Genomic DNA, 16,260 nt, shown 5'->3' with positions numbered 1-16,260 from the left:
CTAGCTAGCAGGACCAGTGGTCAGGGATGATGGGAATTGTAGTCTGAAAACATCTGGAGGGCTGAGGTTGAGGAAGCCTGAGCCAAAGAGAAGTTCATTTCTCAGATGAGCTGATGGGGTGAGCCTCTCCTTTCTCAACCTTAGTAGCACCAAAGGGTTTCAGCAGTAGATGAAAACCCAAGGGAGAGGAGGATGCGAATGGCAGCTGTGAATTTTCACTGCATTATAATGCGTTTGAATGCGCGTTCCCTGAGTTCAGCTTGCTTTCAGAATTTAGGAATGTCCAAAGTAGCAATTTATTTGGAAATGAAATCAAAATGATTTGTCTTCCTCCCAAACAACCCAGTAATCTACTCGTAAGGTATATTTATTTTCTCGCTGCACAAGTTACCCTTCATGTTTAATATATGTTGTTTCCATTTTGGTAGGCAGGTGGTATAAGCCGAGATTCCTCTGTAGCAGGATGCTGAGACAACCCACTTCATTGTGAAATAACAATGTTTGCGTACGCTCGTGTAATCTTTCTGTTTTAAAAGGGGGGGAAAGCGCCCCAGGTCTTCATTAAACATTTATTATTTATCTTCTATACTCTCTTTGCGGTGCAGGGTTATTTGGCGAGATGAACTTTTCCCAGCTCAAAAATATTAAAACATGAAAATTCCATTTGCGCTCATCGGAGTAGCATAGCAGAAACCTCTGTGGGTATTTAATCATTCAAAATAAAGGGTTTTCTTTAATTTTTAAACATGTATTTCATTTTATGTTTTATTTAAATTGTTTTAACATTTGCTGAGAAGCCCCTGAAGTACTAAAACTTTTGAAACTTAGGTTAGCTTAAAAATAAACATGAATAATCCTGCATGTGGAGGAATGACAGGAGAGAGGAAGGGAGAGAGAGAGAGAGAGAGAGAGAGAGAGAGAGAGATGCAAGTATGCTGCTGAGAAAGAAACCAGCCATGATGATTACAAAGCATTACTTGCAAAAATTATCAAGCTATACAAGGAAGCCGGAATTGGGTTGCTCATTGATAACAATAGGCCTTTTTCTGAATATTATGAATATTTAAAGGAGCTCATGAGAAGCTCAAAGCTAATGTGCAAAACCAGATTTTGGTAGAGCAGTTCTCTGGCTAGGGATTTTGAACCTCAGAGATAAGGCAGCAGTTTCCAGATGTTAATGAGGCAGACAGTGTAGGCATGGTTCGGGGAAACCAAATATAGAACAAGAAGAGTTGAGATGATGAAGACCTGTGGGAAACTGCAAGGCACGCAATGCAAAAGAACTTTACTAGCAAATGCTGTATTTTTGTGAGTAAGTAGCATGTAAGGCAAGGGACCAAACTTGCAACTGAAACGAAAAAGTTGAACATTTCAAAGGAGAGAAAAAAAGAAGGAATAAGTTGGAGCTTACAGCTGAAACAGTAATGGTTGCAGTTAATATGGATTCAATTTGTTTCCTTCTACAGGAAATTTGCAACCCACTTAAATTGGTTAGTAGCATTAATCACTTCTCTGCTTCTTTCCTGACTCCAAAATGCACCTTTCTTTTCTTCATTATCTTATCCAGCTTTTAGAAGCATCCCATATACTCATACACTTTACTTCAAACTTTACTTCATATAAATCCTTGTTAATGGAAAACACTAATTTGTTTTTGTTTTGTCTTTTGCAAACACAGTGTGTTCATAGGTTCTACTTGACTATTTCTTCTGTATGTACTTTCCATCTGTCTTGAAATATATTAGGGCTGTCATTCTTCTTCATTTCTTAAAGTTATTTAATTAATTGTTTGAGGTTTACAGTGCAATCTTATACATATCTGTTCAGAAGTAATCCCTACTGACTTCAATGGGACTTACTACCAGGTAAGTGGGTATAAGATTGCAGCCTTCATTAAGTAATTAATCAAATTTTAAAGTTGCATATGAATAAGACACTTGGGTTTTTTTTGGGGGGGGGAGTGCCTCCTTGTTTTCAGAAAAGGCATATATGTGCCACAGAACACACAGTCTTAGATGTATTCCCTCCTGTGTCATAGAAAAAGAAGTTGGAATCTTCTTTCAAGAGGTGCCATATGTCCAGAAGGGTAGATTATGGTGAATTTTCTTTTAAAGAACTCAACAACTTTGCCACTGTTGAGTCTGGGCTTTCACTTTTTAAAATATGGCAACCCGATTCTAACATGCAGTTGACCCTGTGCCCGTTTTATATGTATTATATTTAACACAATGTATTTCCCTATTAATTGGGGGCACCTTTTGATCAATTAAAATGTTTTTAAACTGATAACTGTTTAATCAGCTCAATGGTGCAGCTCCCTAATAATACTTAAATTATACTACAGTACTTGCAAAGTTAAAATAAAGATCCATTTAAAAGAACTTGGCTGTATGTTTTGGAAAACGTAGCTGCAGCATTTGACACGCTTGATGGTCTTTGCAGGATCTGGACTGGGACTGAATACAGAATCAGAACTGTAGGTGAGCTCTTAGACTCAGAACCAGGAGATGAACTCAGCTATAGCAGTCAAGCAAGCACATGCCTCATAGTGACAGACTCATGGTTATGATTCAAGTATCAAGCTAGGAAAGTTAGGCAAGGAAAGAAGCCGCAAGAATTGTCAGAATCTTATCAAGGACAGATGATCACACCTAGGAAGTACTTTTTATGAGAAGGCACAGGTGGCAATTTGAGTTAGAATTCAACCCGGTGCAATCCAGTGCTGCATTGTTGGATAGCAGATGAGGCAAAAGCTGTGAGGATATTGAAGTTGGGTCGTTTTGGAAGTTCAGGATAACCAGGGCAGGGCAAAAGAGTATCTGGATCCTGCTGTGGGGCAGGAGTGGTAAGGGAGCATACCTAGAGATAAGGGATGCAGTCCCTTCTAAATGCACCAAGCTCAGCACATAACTCTTTGGATCCGGGCCACCATGTTTGAATTCCTCGTAAAGCACCACCTTGCTAAACAAATGATGTTTTTCTCTTCCAGCCACATTTCTTACAGAATGAAAGCCTATGATAACTGTTATTTATTCCTAGCAAACTGCATTCAGAGAATGAGACAAACACCTCCTCTTGATGAATTGCAGCCCCCACCGTACCAAGATGATAGCGGCTCCCCGCATCTCTCATGCACGCCCTCCGAAGTTGGTGACAGCAAATGTGAATTCTCTCAGTGTAGCAACAGTCCGAGATGCTCATATAAATGCCCAAGCGAAGGGAGCACTGGGCATGAAATAGAAAGCTTCCATAACAAAGGATATGAAGAAGATGTACCCAGTGACAGCACTGCAGTCCTTAGCCCAGAGGTAAACACACGCTCTCCCAATTGTACTAAAATTATTGAGGATATAATGAAGCAGCATTGGTCCGGTACATTACAGATCAGTCGGGCCTTGAAAGATGGCTTTCCCCATTGACCCATACATGCACCACCTGAGACACAGGCAGAGAACTCTTTAAGCTCCTCCAGGTGGCGCTGTGGGTTAAACCACAGAGCCTAGGACTTGCCGATCAGAAGGTCGGCGGTTCGAATCCCCACGATGGGGTGAGCTTCCGTTGCTCGGTCCCTGCTCCTGCCAACCTAGCAGTTCGAAAGCACATCAAAGTGCAAGTAGATAAATAGGTACCACTCCGGCGGGAAGGTAAACGGCGTTTCCATGTGCTGCTCTGATTCGCCGGAAGCGGTTTAGTCATGCTGGCCACATGACCCAGAAGCTGTACGGTAGCTCCCTCGAGATGAGTGCCGCAACCCCAGAGTTGGCCACTTTTACCTACTGAGCATGAAAACTGAGACGATGTGGTAATGCTTCTTGTTTGCCTGGACAGAGGATCAAGGAGTGTGTGTGAGAGAGTATGTGGAAACTAGCCTACTGTAAGAAGGTAAAAACCACCTTTCCCTCTGGTCCCACTCATCACTTCCCTGTGGCCCCCGGAAACTTGCCCAGAAGAAAAGGTGGCCCCCAGGCTGAAAAACACTCCCCAATTCTGATATATGAGAAGACTACCTCAGGGCCTGAAGTTAACTTCTCCTTCCCCATCCCTGCCCCTGAGCCGTTCTTCCACCAAGTACCCTGTGGGAAGAATAGCCATGACTTTTTACTATCCTCAGTAAAATATTACGTACTTTAAAAAAGTAATTTAATGTCACTAATAAGCCTCTGTGGAAGGATTTGTATCCTGAAAGGTGGGAAAGAAGTAATTGCAACAAATAAATATATAAATGTAAGTCTATTATAGTTAGACTTGCTAACTTTTCAGTGGAATTCTTTGACTGGAATCTTAATGTTTGGTACACAGATAACACCACCATCATCCACCACAACCATAATTATTAGCAGATTTGGCTACACATGTGAATCTCATTCTTACTTATAATTAATAATGTGCTTGGATAGTTTAAATGTACAGAATGCAATTAGGAAGGTGTTTTATTTTTAATTGAGTCTTTCTTCTCACATACCAAATGTCACTTTGACTGGTCATTTGACCAGTCTGGTTGCAGGGTTTTGGTGGTTTTGGTTTTCTTTTTAGTAAAGCACAGGGTGAAATAGGTGGGAAAAGGCTGTGGTGTCAGCATATTAGCACCCTCATGCAGGGATTACTTATTTGCTCCTTCCTTAAAATAAATCTGGCACTTTGAAGAATCACCAGGTGTTTTGAAACAGCTATTATTATTATTATTATTATTATTATTATTATTATTATTATTAATCACCAATGGAAGTTCTTTCCCCCAGTAGACATAGCAGGTGCAGAAGGCCTAATCCTGAAAGTGACTATAGTAGGGGGAAAGGAGTTAGCTTACCCACCCTGATCCAGATCAGACCTGCACATGCTTTTAACTTTTAAAATGCCATGCCCGCAATTGATAATGTCATGAACGGCATCTCCTAGTCTTACCTTTAAAAGCACAATTTCTACAGCCCCTGCTTCTATGTATCAGGCTGCACAATCCAAAAATTGTCACTTATTTCTATGTTTTATTTCTGTTTTATTCATTTTTATGCAAACATTTCAAAATGGTTTATTATGTCATTGATGAATTAAATCGTCATTTAATTCTCCAGCTCCTCCCGACCCCTTCAGCATTGTCCTAGCCAGTTCTCCCAGCTGTTTCCAAACACTTTGACCTTCTTGCTATGAACCTTTTATTCTTGCTTTTCTTTCTTCTGATTGGCTCTTTTCACAAGCAGTAAAAGAAGCCCTCTCATTTTTTGTTTGACTGCCTGACAGCATGCTGTCCTTCCTTGAATATTCAAACACCTTGTGTGTGAAATGAACGAAAACATCATACTCAGTCACTGAGGACAAGGATTTTAATTTTAACAATTTATGTAAAGACACATACTCGCGAAATCACTTTTAACAAAGTGTATCACAGAGTGTATCGATACAGTTATAGATGTCTACATGGGCGTGAATGTATGTAAAACCTCTGCTCCGTTTCATTTAGGATCTGTCAGCTCGAGGATCATCATCACAGCTCCCTAAATCTTTTGATCCTGAACCAGAAGCTAAGTATGGCACCCTGGATGTGACTTTTGATTACGACTCGCAGGAACAGAGGCTTCTGATAACAGTGACAGCTGTCACAGACATTCCAAATTATAGCAGGACAAGTGGAAGTTTATGGCAAGTACACCTGGTTCTTCTTCCTATCAAGAAGCAGAGAGCAAAGACCAGCATCCAGCGGGGTCCATGCCCTGTCTTCACTGAGACATTTAAATTTAATCATATTGAGTCTGAGATGATTGGGAATTATGCAGTGCGCTTTAGACTGTACAGTATACGCCGTGTAAAAAGAGAGAGGATTTTGGGAGAAAAGATATTTTACTTAACCAAATTAAATCTTCAAGGGAAGATGTCGGTACCAGTGACATTGGAGCCAGCGTACCCTATTTCCGTGAGTATTAAATCATGCAGAAAAGTGTACAACCAAGGATTCTGATTAGAACAGTTATTTGTGCCACAAAGAAATATACTTCTCTACAGCAGGAAAATCATTACAGCGGGGCGATGAGTAGTTGGTTTATTTAATGAAATTCACTCACCCCTTCTTTTCTGGTGGGGAAGGAGAGCATCCATTTTGGAGTTCACCTCAGGAGCCGAAATGTCTTGGACTGGCCCTGGTAGTAGCCCTAAAACTTTGTAATACCCTCCCAGCAAAGGTCCATGTAGCATTACCATTATTCAGTTTTTGTCATATGCTAAAGACACACCTCTTTATCTTGGCCTTTGAGGTGTGTGTGTGTGTGTGTGTGTGTGTGTGTGTAAACTACCTGAAAATAGTAAATTAATTAATTTTTTTAAAAAAAGATGGATGCTATTAATTGTGCTTTGAACTGTATTGCTTTTGCTGTTGCGTGTCAGCCAAGATTCCTCTGTAACAGGATGCTAGCAGAAATACTGGAAGGTTTACTCCATTGGAGACCAAGACAGAAAGAAATGTGAGATCTCTGATAGTTGTTTCTGTAATAATTATCATCTGAGGGGGTGTTTTCAGGAAACGTTAAATCTGAGGTAATTAATCCAGCTCAATGTGTACGCATCATTTTATCCTACAATGTAACATAAACAACATGGGTCTCATTTGTGTAATACAAGATGAGTATTACTAAGTTGGGGAATGTGTGAGCTCTCTGAAATAATGTAAGTGGCCTGTCTGAACAGGTCCACAATGAACAACTGTTGCTCAAGTCTAGGTTTGAAAATCTGGTGGTACTAGAGATAAACATGGGTAGGGGGACAGAGGGGTGAAAAAAGAAGAAACAGAATGATTTGGCTACCTAAGCTCCAGTTAGTTTTCCCTGCATTTACTACAGAGTTTCCTCTGGGTTCCTCAGATACGTGTTTATTGTATCACCTTGTGAGAAGTATGGCAGGATTCTGCCAAATGGCTTGAATCACCTTGCATCAGTTGTAGGCAGCACTAAACCAAATCTTTCCCAACTGAATTTGCAATGAGACAGGGGAGCATCATATGCTACATTCAAGAAACATCTGTCTGCCGTCAAAAGACTTGAAGGACAATGGAGCTATCTATCGCTTACAGGTCATATAGGGACGCGGGTGGCGCTGTGGGTTAAACCACAGAGCCTAGGACTTACTGATCAGAAGGTTGCGGTTCGAATCCCTGCGACGGGGTGAGCTCCCGTTGCTCGGTCCCTGCTCCTGCCAACCTAGCAGTTCGAAAGCACGTCAAAGTGCAAGTAGATAAATAGGTACCGTTCCGGCGGGAAGGTAAACGGCGTTTCCATGCGCTGCTCTGGTTCGCCAGAAGCGGCTTAGTCATGCTGGCCACATGACCTGGAAGCTGTACGCCGGCTCCCTCAGCCAGTAAAGCAAGATGAGCGCCGCAACCCCAGAGTCGGCCACGACTGGACCTAATGGTCAGGGGTCCCTTTACCTTTACAGGTCACATGCTTTCTTTACAGAATGGATTCCTCAAAGAATAGTGGATCTACACACAAACACACACATACCCACACATGCAATATTCTCTGAGGGATTTTCTATAAAACTTGCAAAAAAAAATCATGAGGTGGCTACCATTATTTTGCTAATGGGCTGTTCTTTCAGAGTACTCACAGCCATGAATTAACATTTAAGACCATGAATTTTAGTGGGCTTAATCAGTAGCAGTGTGTGTTGGGGCCTCCTGTGACTGGCATTTCTGTGGCTTACCTGGACAAGGCAGGGCAACAGTGAGGTTAGGGCTACATGGTTGCATTGGTGGGACTGTGGCCTGTTCCCACCCCTGTCCAAGTAAGCAACAGTGATGCCAGTGTCATGCTACTACTGACCTTATGTGTGGTTACCTCTATGCTAGGTTGTGATTTTTGACTTGGGATCCCTTTATCGGGGATGCCTGAGGAAGTTGCTCTTTGTGAATTCTGATAGAAACTGAGCTGACCCACACACACCTCCCAAGCTATTATGCAGATTGGAACCTAGTGATTCTTTAGATTTAGCACTCCTCTGAATTTTCTGCTGCAGTTTTTCACTCCAAAATATGTAACGTATCTGAAATACATTTATAAATGCATATTTAGAGATAAAGTATGTTCAAAAAGTATTTATTTAAATTTGACTTTTGTGAGTTTTTTAAAATCTTGTAGACTAACGCAGAAACACAATTAAATGGATTTATGAAAGAACATTGCTTGAAAGAGGCATAAACCAGAAATAGACTGATATGTGCCTGCTTACCCTTTAATCAAATGTTTGAAAAGTTTTTATGGCTACATTCTTACATAGCTGTGAAGTATGTTTGTCAGTGAAAGATGCCTTGCATATGACACTATTAGACCCTAATGTAGACTATAAAAAGGGTATCTAGGCAATAATTTTAATGCTCTGTCACAGCACATTCCAAACAAATTAAATAATCTATCTTCTCATTTTTACCCACTAAGATGTACTGCATAATTTTTATTAGAAAACTTATAAAGACACTGCATTGTGCATCAAATGAGAAAAGTGGCACAAGGGTGCCATTCTTACCTTGCCAAATGTCTGTTGAGGAAGTTGGAACACTGATTTGCCAAAACATATAAATTCTGTTTTGTCATTTCATTTTGAGAGTATATTATTCACAGTAGCTTAAGTTTGGGAACAAAGCTGATCTGTGAATAGTGTGATACTTTTGTTCTCAGAATAATTTGCCTATGCATATATTTCACATGTTATTTATGATTTGCAGAAGGAAATTTGATATAACTTTATAGACTCTGTAGTAATAAATTACAGCTGTATGTAATAATTTTTAAAGATTTGAGTCTCTTGATTATACCCAGTGAAGGAATTATGTTTTTCATTTGATTTTACTTTAATCAGTGTTTTTTGCCCAAGACAGAAGGAGATTTTTAATAGTGCATCTACCAGTTTGCCCTCTTGAGATTGAAAAAAACAAATTAGAAGCAAAGGGCTTTGAGAAGTTGTCTTTTAACCAATTCTTCTAAAACTGTGATTAGGTGCTTCATGCAATTCTATAGAGTCTATGCCAGGGGTCAGCAAACTTTTTCAGCAGAACTTGTGAGGGGCCGGACTATATGGGGGGGGGGGAAATGAACAAATTCCTATGCCCCACAAATAACCCAGAGATGCATTTTAAATAAAAGGACACATTCTACTCATGTAAAAACACGCTGATTCCTGGACCACAGGCCGGATTGAGAAGGCAATTGGGCCGGATCCAGCCCCGAGGCCTTAGTCTACCTATCCATGGTCTATGCAGAATTAAAAACCAATGAGTTCTGTGTGGCTTTCTCCTAGATAAATGGATATAGGATTGTAGATGAGCAGAGCAATCCTCTGCACTGGAGTGAATTCAGACGAGGCTTCCAACTGCATGTGACTGAACTATAGGCATGTGGAAGCTACCACTGGCAGTGTCAGTGTCAGCTGCAGCTTGTGTGTGCCTCACAAACAAGGCTTTTTAGGGGTGAGGAGTGGAGAGTTTTGGGTTGGCAAAGGAACCACTGATCCTAAGCCAGTCCATTGACAGGCCCAATCCAGGTCTCTCTGCTGTGTCAACCTGGAGCTGGTCCAGAATGGTATTTTCGTGCCACCCACCTTCTGCTCTGATTGTCATGATTTCCAGTTGTACCCTCCAAGAGTTTGGATTGTTCCCTTAATAAAACAACAGTCTCTTTTATCATTTTTTACTGTACCACTAGAATGGCATGTGTTTTTTACTGTACCACTAGAATGGCAAGATTTTTCATAAATCAATAAAAGAGCTTGGCTCTAAATTTTATTCAAACTAGATCTCACCCCCTCATCTTAAATAGAAGCTATACTGTGATTAAAATAATAATCACAAATATTCCGATTACAAATATGGTCCAATGGGGCTTTCGGTCCCACCTGCCTTAATGGACGCAGCCCCCACGACAGCGGGGGATCGCCAGCAAATGAAAAACAAGGATAACAGAGGGTAAATCACCCTTGCAAATTCCCTCCAGGGACAGGGGGAATGGGCTTCACTCTTAGTTTGACTCGGTATCTGGCTCTTGCTCCGGTATGAGACAGGAGACCTTTAATCTTAATTTAGCAACTTGCTTTTCTGTCTCTAACCATGAGTCAACCTGGGAAGCATGTAGAATTGTAGAAATAAAGTAAGTTACCCTTTCAGTGCAAAAACAGGAACATTCCTATTCAAGATAATCTTTTCTAAGAAGCCAGAAGCTTTTCTTTTAGGAATCCTAGGTGCAAAGATTCCAAATGACCAGAAGAGACTATTTATGTATGTGACTACAGCTGCCCGGACTTTGTTAGGTCAGAGGTGGAAAGAAAATACAACCCCTACCAAGAAAGAATGGCTAGTAGATTCTTTAACATATTGTGCATACCTACTTCTTCCACTGGAAAAAATGGAGATGTTCTAAATGTGTGCCAGAGATGATAGTTGCATATAAGACAATCCTAGCTTGAGGCACATTCACTTGATACCTGATTCCTGAGAAGGCAGGAGGACACCTCATTGTAGCACTTCTCCACCCCATTAAAGCCTTGCACCAGTGTTGAAAAGAGGATATCCTGAGTCACCAAGAAGCCCCATGCTGACGTTTCCAAAAAGTAGAAAAGATCCTTGAACAATCTGGTCCAAATAGATTCTTGCTATCTTGGGTAGTTACCCTCACCTTGGTATTAACCCTGGAAGAGAACATCTGCTTCACACATCCTCTGATACCCAGTTGCACCTGAAGTAGAGGTGACAGAGTGTAGAAGACAAAAGTGGCATCTGGAATGAAGTGAGAAATAAGAAAGTATATTTACATGGGACACAGGTGTGTTTCTTGGTAGCCAAGAGAAGGCACAAGGAGATGGAGGTCAGGCTATAACAACCTTACCCTTCTTGTCAGAGGTCCAGCTTAACAGGAGTTGCAGGTCTCCAGGGCCCTTACTATTGATTGAAAAAGAGTTGTTTAGTGAATTTTCTCAAAAGCAGAGGTGTCTGTTAGGAGAGAAATCCAAGTGGGAAGAGAGGTCTCAGATTTCCTAGTTTTCATGCATGGAATGTTGTTGCTGCCAGAAGAGGTGCCTACAAATGTCTACCACATAGCAAAGATGGACCGACATCTGATATCTTACATCCTGGCTACATTGTTTACTGTCCACTACATTATTTACTGTCCCAAACAAAGGCAAATACAGGGCAGCCATTTTGAGTAGCCAGTGTGGTGTAGTGGTTAAGAGCAGTAGATTCGTAATCTGGTGAACCAGGTTCGCGTCTCCGCTCCTCCACATGCAGCTGCTGGGTGACCTTGGGCCAGTCACACTTCTCTGAAGTCTCTCAGCCCCACTCACCTCACAGAGTGTTTGTTGGGGAGGAAGGGAAAGGAGAATGTTAGCCGCTTTGAGAATCCTTCGGGTAGTGATAAAGTGGGATATTAAATCCAAACTCCTCCTCCTCCTCCTCCTCCTCTTCTTCTTCTTCTTCTTAGCAGCAGCAAACACATGCTTGCAATTGCTTTCTGGAAAAGATTCCTAATTTATAAGAACATGAACCAGGGTTTTGAAAAGGCAGGTCCCTGGTGGAGAGTTGTCTCTTCAGTTGAGATGCAATACACCTACATACACATTTCAAAAACATGATTTTACATTTGTGTCTGTGCTTGCTTCCTTGAGTGTTAGATTTGTGCTTGCAGCGATATTTCGTTTACACAATGTGGGGTTATTGGAGAACATTTGCCGGTATCTTGCCGAGTCATTTGAATTGCTTGCTGCTTTGTTGCACCCAACTGATTTGTAGAAGGTTGCACTTGGCTTTGCACCACACTGAGTGTCGGTGATAGACCCTTGCCTGCAGTTATGGGAAACCTGCAGAAACATACCTTTGATTTCCAGCAACCAGATTTATCATACTGCGTTTCTGACTTAAGGCAAGGTAATTCCGGTTCTTTGGGCTGGGATGGTAATGTAATCCTGGCTTAGAATGTATGTGATGAGATTTAATTGTTTTCTGGGGTGGGTGAATTGAGCATCGAATTTCACAGCTTGATGTTTTGCCTCGGCTTTGCTCTGAACATTGGGGGCCCCTGGAATCTTGCCTTGCTGCATTCTCCTACAGCTGTTATAGAAAAATAGAGGAAACAGCTTCCTGACATTGATCTCTCTGGTAGAAAGTGATCGGGGCTGGTCCTTGGTTTAATGTTGTATGAATGGTGCAGGGACACTGTGTGTCTCTCTGCAGGCGTTGAGCATGGGAATTCATTCTTAGACCAAGAGGGTAGTGAAAACCTTTCTGTGCATGGATTTTCCCTCCTGACCCATAGTTTATCACATGTAGCTCTGTTCGAAGTGCAAAACTGAGCATTTTCCAGCACTTTGAGAACTTGTTATTCCTATTTGTGATACTGGTTCTGTTGGCATAGAAGGTGGCCTTCTTTATATTTTGAGGAAGGTTATATTTCACTCTTATATGTATTGTTCTTTCAGATCCACACCCCCATTTTTTATTTTCATTAAGCTGTCATGTGCTGTTAAGATCAAGTTAGAGTCAAAATCTAGGGAGATATAAATACTGGGAATGGGTTCTTCAGTATCTTGGCTGCATAAAATGCTTGCAAACGCTTTGCTTTTGCTTCTAGGGCTGCGACTCCCAAATGAGCATGTCAGAAATGTCCTGCAGTGAAAGTACCTCCTCCTGTCAGTCTCTGGCACATGGCTCAGCTCCAGAAATCCTCATTGGACTGCTTTATAATGCCACAACTGGAAGACTAGCAGCAGAAGTGATAAAAGGCAGCCACTTCAAAAACCTGGCAGCAAACAGACCACCCAGTGAGTGGAATATATTTTTTTTATCCTAATACTTCTGCACTTGGGGGGATTTCACTGGTGGGGACTTCAATCCTATCATTTAGCTTTATCCAGTCAAACTGAAATACTGCAATCATCAGTTAATCTGTTTCATGTTTTATATTTCCAGTCATTGGGGAAATGGCAGAAATCTAAAATTCAAAATATTAGTTGTGATTTGACAAGATCCTTTTAATTTTTCATGACTGGCTGACTAATAAATTGCCTTTATCATAATGATTAATTGCTAAACTATTAATGCCTCACATCACAGAGCCAATATAAAAAGTTATAATGTATTTTAAAAGTGTGTGCCAATGAATGTTTATGTAAATGTGTTGATGCTACTGCGGTTAAGGATCCTCTTGTAAGAGTTTATCAGTCTGTGAGAGTTTAACTGATACCGACATGTATAATTTAGATTTTATATTCTCATAGTATAATATGATTTATATTATATTTATTCCTGATACCAGATATGAAGAAATGTTGCACACTCTAGAGATAGACAGATAGGAAGACAGTCATACGGTTTGTTCTTGGCTTCCTGCTTCTTCTTTGTATGCGGTACTCAAACAACAAAACTGAGTTCAGACATAATGCTAAGCCAAACCATGGGGTAGCATTGGGTTGGACAGCAGTAGCAAGACCAGGAAGGAGCAAAGTGGCTGTGATTTCTGCTGCACTTGAACAGTCATGCTGAGCCATGGTTTGGCTTGCCCTTATGGATAAACTGGGCAAATAAGGGTGCAGTCTTAGAAATTGCAGACCTCCCACTCCATGGGTGGAGAGGTAGATTTGCAGGCAGAGGAGATCTACCCCAGAGGGAACTTCTGTAACTGGAAGTGCTTCTGCTGTGTTGGTAAGGGAAAGGGGGCATGTCAGGGGGAAATGAAAGAGACATTGGATCCACACGATCTAAAGCTCTCCCATGCCCCTGGCATGCCCCCAACAATAGATGAAAAGGATATCTTGGAACTTCCACATATTTTCCCTGCAGTGGTCTGGCACCCACCTACCAGCCTAGTCATCACTAGACTGTCAAGGCTCTGTTCTTCCGCTGTGAATTCTTCCTTTCCTGCCCCCACTAGACTGCTCCACTCCGTAGCCTCAGATGGAGCTAGGAATGTGTTTGAACAGGGCATAATTGAGTTCCTTTTGTTCACTTGTCGGGACCAGAATGTGCAAGCGGGCCCAGGAATCAGATGTGCATTGTGCTAGCACCCAAATTTAGCCCCTGGGAGCCATGCATATATAAATCAGTAAAGAAAAAAGTAAGCAGTAGAAAACCACAGTGGTAGTCGGAACCTAGGGAGGAGAAAAGACAAACTAGGTACGATACTCAACAACCATTGCTACCAAGATGTTAAGTCGTAAGAACATAAGAAGAGCTTGCTGGATCAGGCCAATAGCCCATCTAGTCCAGCATCCCGTTCGCACAGTGGCCAGCCAGATGTCTGTTGGAAGCCTGCGAGCAGGACCTGAGTGCAACAGCAATCTCCCCTCCTGCTGTTTCCAGCAACTGGTACTCAGAAGTATTACTGCCATGGAGATAGTCGTTGTGGCTAATAGCCATCAATTGGCTTCTCCTCCATGAGTTTGTCTAATCCTCTTTTAAAGCTATCTAGGTTGGTGGCTATCTCTGCTGATGGGGGAGTGAGTTCCGTAGTTTAACTATGTGCTGTGTGAAGAAATACTTTCTTTTATCTGTCCTGAATCTTCCAGCATTTGGCTTAATGTCCTGGAGTTCTAGTGTTATGAGAGAGGGAGAAAAACTTTTCTCTATCCACTTCTTCCATGCCATTCATAATTGTATACACTTCTATCTATCCGTTTGGGTTGCTGCAAGCATTATTTTTTAAAAAAACATTTTTAACAGTCTTGAACATCCAAGACAAGAAAAAAGTTATACGTGTTCTGCCCTATACAGTGGTACCTCGGGTTACAGACGCTTCAGGTTACAGACTCCGCTAACCCAGAAATAGTGCCTCGGGTTAAGAACTTTGCTTCAGGATGAGAACAGAAATCGTGTGGTGGCGGCAGCAGGAGGCCCCATTAGCTAAAGTGGTACCTCAGGTTAAGAACAGTTTCAGGTTAAGAAAAGACCTCTAGAACAAATTAAGTTCTTAACCCGAGGTACCACTGTATCTTCTTCCATTTTGTTTGAAATGGACCCATATTACAGTCATGAGTTTAGGAATCTGGTGCCCTGATCCAGAATCTCCTTGCACATGCAGGTGTTGTGATCCACACACCAAATTTTTCTGTCTGTTCATTGCAGTGTTAGGAACAGATCTAGGCACTAATCTCCACTGTGTTTTTCACTCAGGCTTCCCTGACACTGTAGTTTGAGTAGAAAGCCTATGCTTACAGGAGAGCTTTATGGGTGCATTGAAGCAGCCATTAAGCTTTAGATGGTCTGTGATCACAAGATTTTGCACTTTGGTGTAATAATTTATTTCAGATGAATGATGATGTAAAGTAGCATTAAATGTACAAATTAGTGTTGTGGTTGTTGTTTTTTTAAAAAAACAAAACACCCAACAACCAGTGTATTGATCAAACTAATGTTTAATCCAATTAGCTTTCACCTTATTGTTTGTAATATATACAGGATTCAATTCAGTGACCGCTTACCCTTTTGTAATCCCATTGACCTCAAATGAGGCTCCACTAGTTTGAGGTCATTGAACTGACCCTTACTCAAAAAGCTGGAGTTTGCATGAAAAAGAGGATGGTCCGGTAAAGGTGACACTATGATTTCTGTAGTTTTGTAGCGTAATCTTTTGCATGAATCTGTATGTTCTGTGTTAGAAACACAATAGAAATTAATACTAAAATATCCCATTACTTGAAACGGTGTAATTTTTTTCCATGTTAAAGATTACACAGTGACCTTACAGAATTCATTTCATTTAATTGTACCTGCCAATCCTTTTGTTTGGTCCCTCTCTCTAAACGGATTTGTTAAGGTTTCATTTTCTTCCACTCTAGTGAATAGTGTTTCCTCTTAAACTTTAACCTTTGATCCTCTCTCACCCAACTATTGACATCTGGTCATTATTTCTTTTACTGCTTTCCACCCCCTGTTGTCAGACGGACTGTTCTGTTGTCTAAAACACTTGATAGGTGGACAGGTTTATATAATACGAGGTGAGTTCCTGTAGAGACTAATTGGATGTTGTCTTTTTCATGCAAAAGAAAGTTGCCAGCAGCAAAGCTCTCCACCACTCGCCACCATGTTGGTTTCTGACAATTTACCTTAATTAACTATTTCACTCTTATAATGGAGATAGACCAAATCTCTGACTGGATGATGGTATTTCAAAGATCTGAAAATTAAAATGTGAAGTCTAACGGGTAAGCCAAAAAAGAAGACACAAAAACTGTCTGTTTCTAAATACCGTGAAATACAGATAGGGATGCAGCATGCTGCATTCAGTGGCCGTGAGTGTA

General features: G+C 41.1%; 1 protein-coding gene across 9 annotated transcripts in view; it reads left to right on the top strand.

The window, feature by feature from the left end:
• The window catches only part of SYT14 (synaptotagmin 14), a gene marked incomplete at its 5' end in the record, with an annotated part of 81,977 nt that overhangs the window by 53,890 nt on the left and 11,827 nt on the right, over positions 1-16,260 (top strand). For 5 of the 9 annotated variants that reach the window (XM_083605128.1, XM_083605125.1, XM_083605122.1 and 2 more), the window contains 4 exons: positions 3,040-3,308; positions 5,456-5,905; positions 12,597-12,786; positions 15,901-15,957. In XM_083605128.1, coding sequence (XP_083461254.1) covers positions 3,040-3,308; positions 5,456-5,905; positions 12,597-12,786; positions 15,901-15,957 — 966 coding nt within the window. The remainder of the gene's footprint in view (positions 1-3,039; positions 3,309-5,455; positions 5,906-12,596; positions 12,787-15,900; positions 15,958-16,260) is intronic. The other 4 variants (XM_083605123.1, XM_083605124.1, XM_083605121.1 and 1 more) reach the window with 1 other exon arrangement.

Source organism: Podarcis filfolensis (genome assembly GCF_964270895.1).
Source record: "Podarcis filfolensis genome assembly, chromosome: 3".
In the NCBI taxonomy this organism is placed as follows: Eukaryota; Metazoa; Chordata; class Lepidosauria; order Squamata; family Lacertidae; genus Podarcis; species Podarcis filfolensis.
The sequence above is the reverse complement of the archived record's forward strand: the minus strand, read 5'-3'. Positions and strand labels throughout refer to the sequence as shown.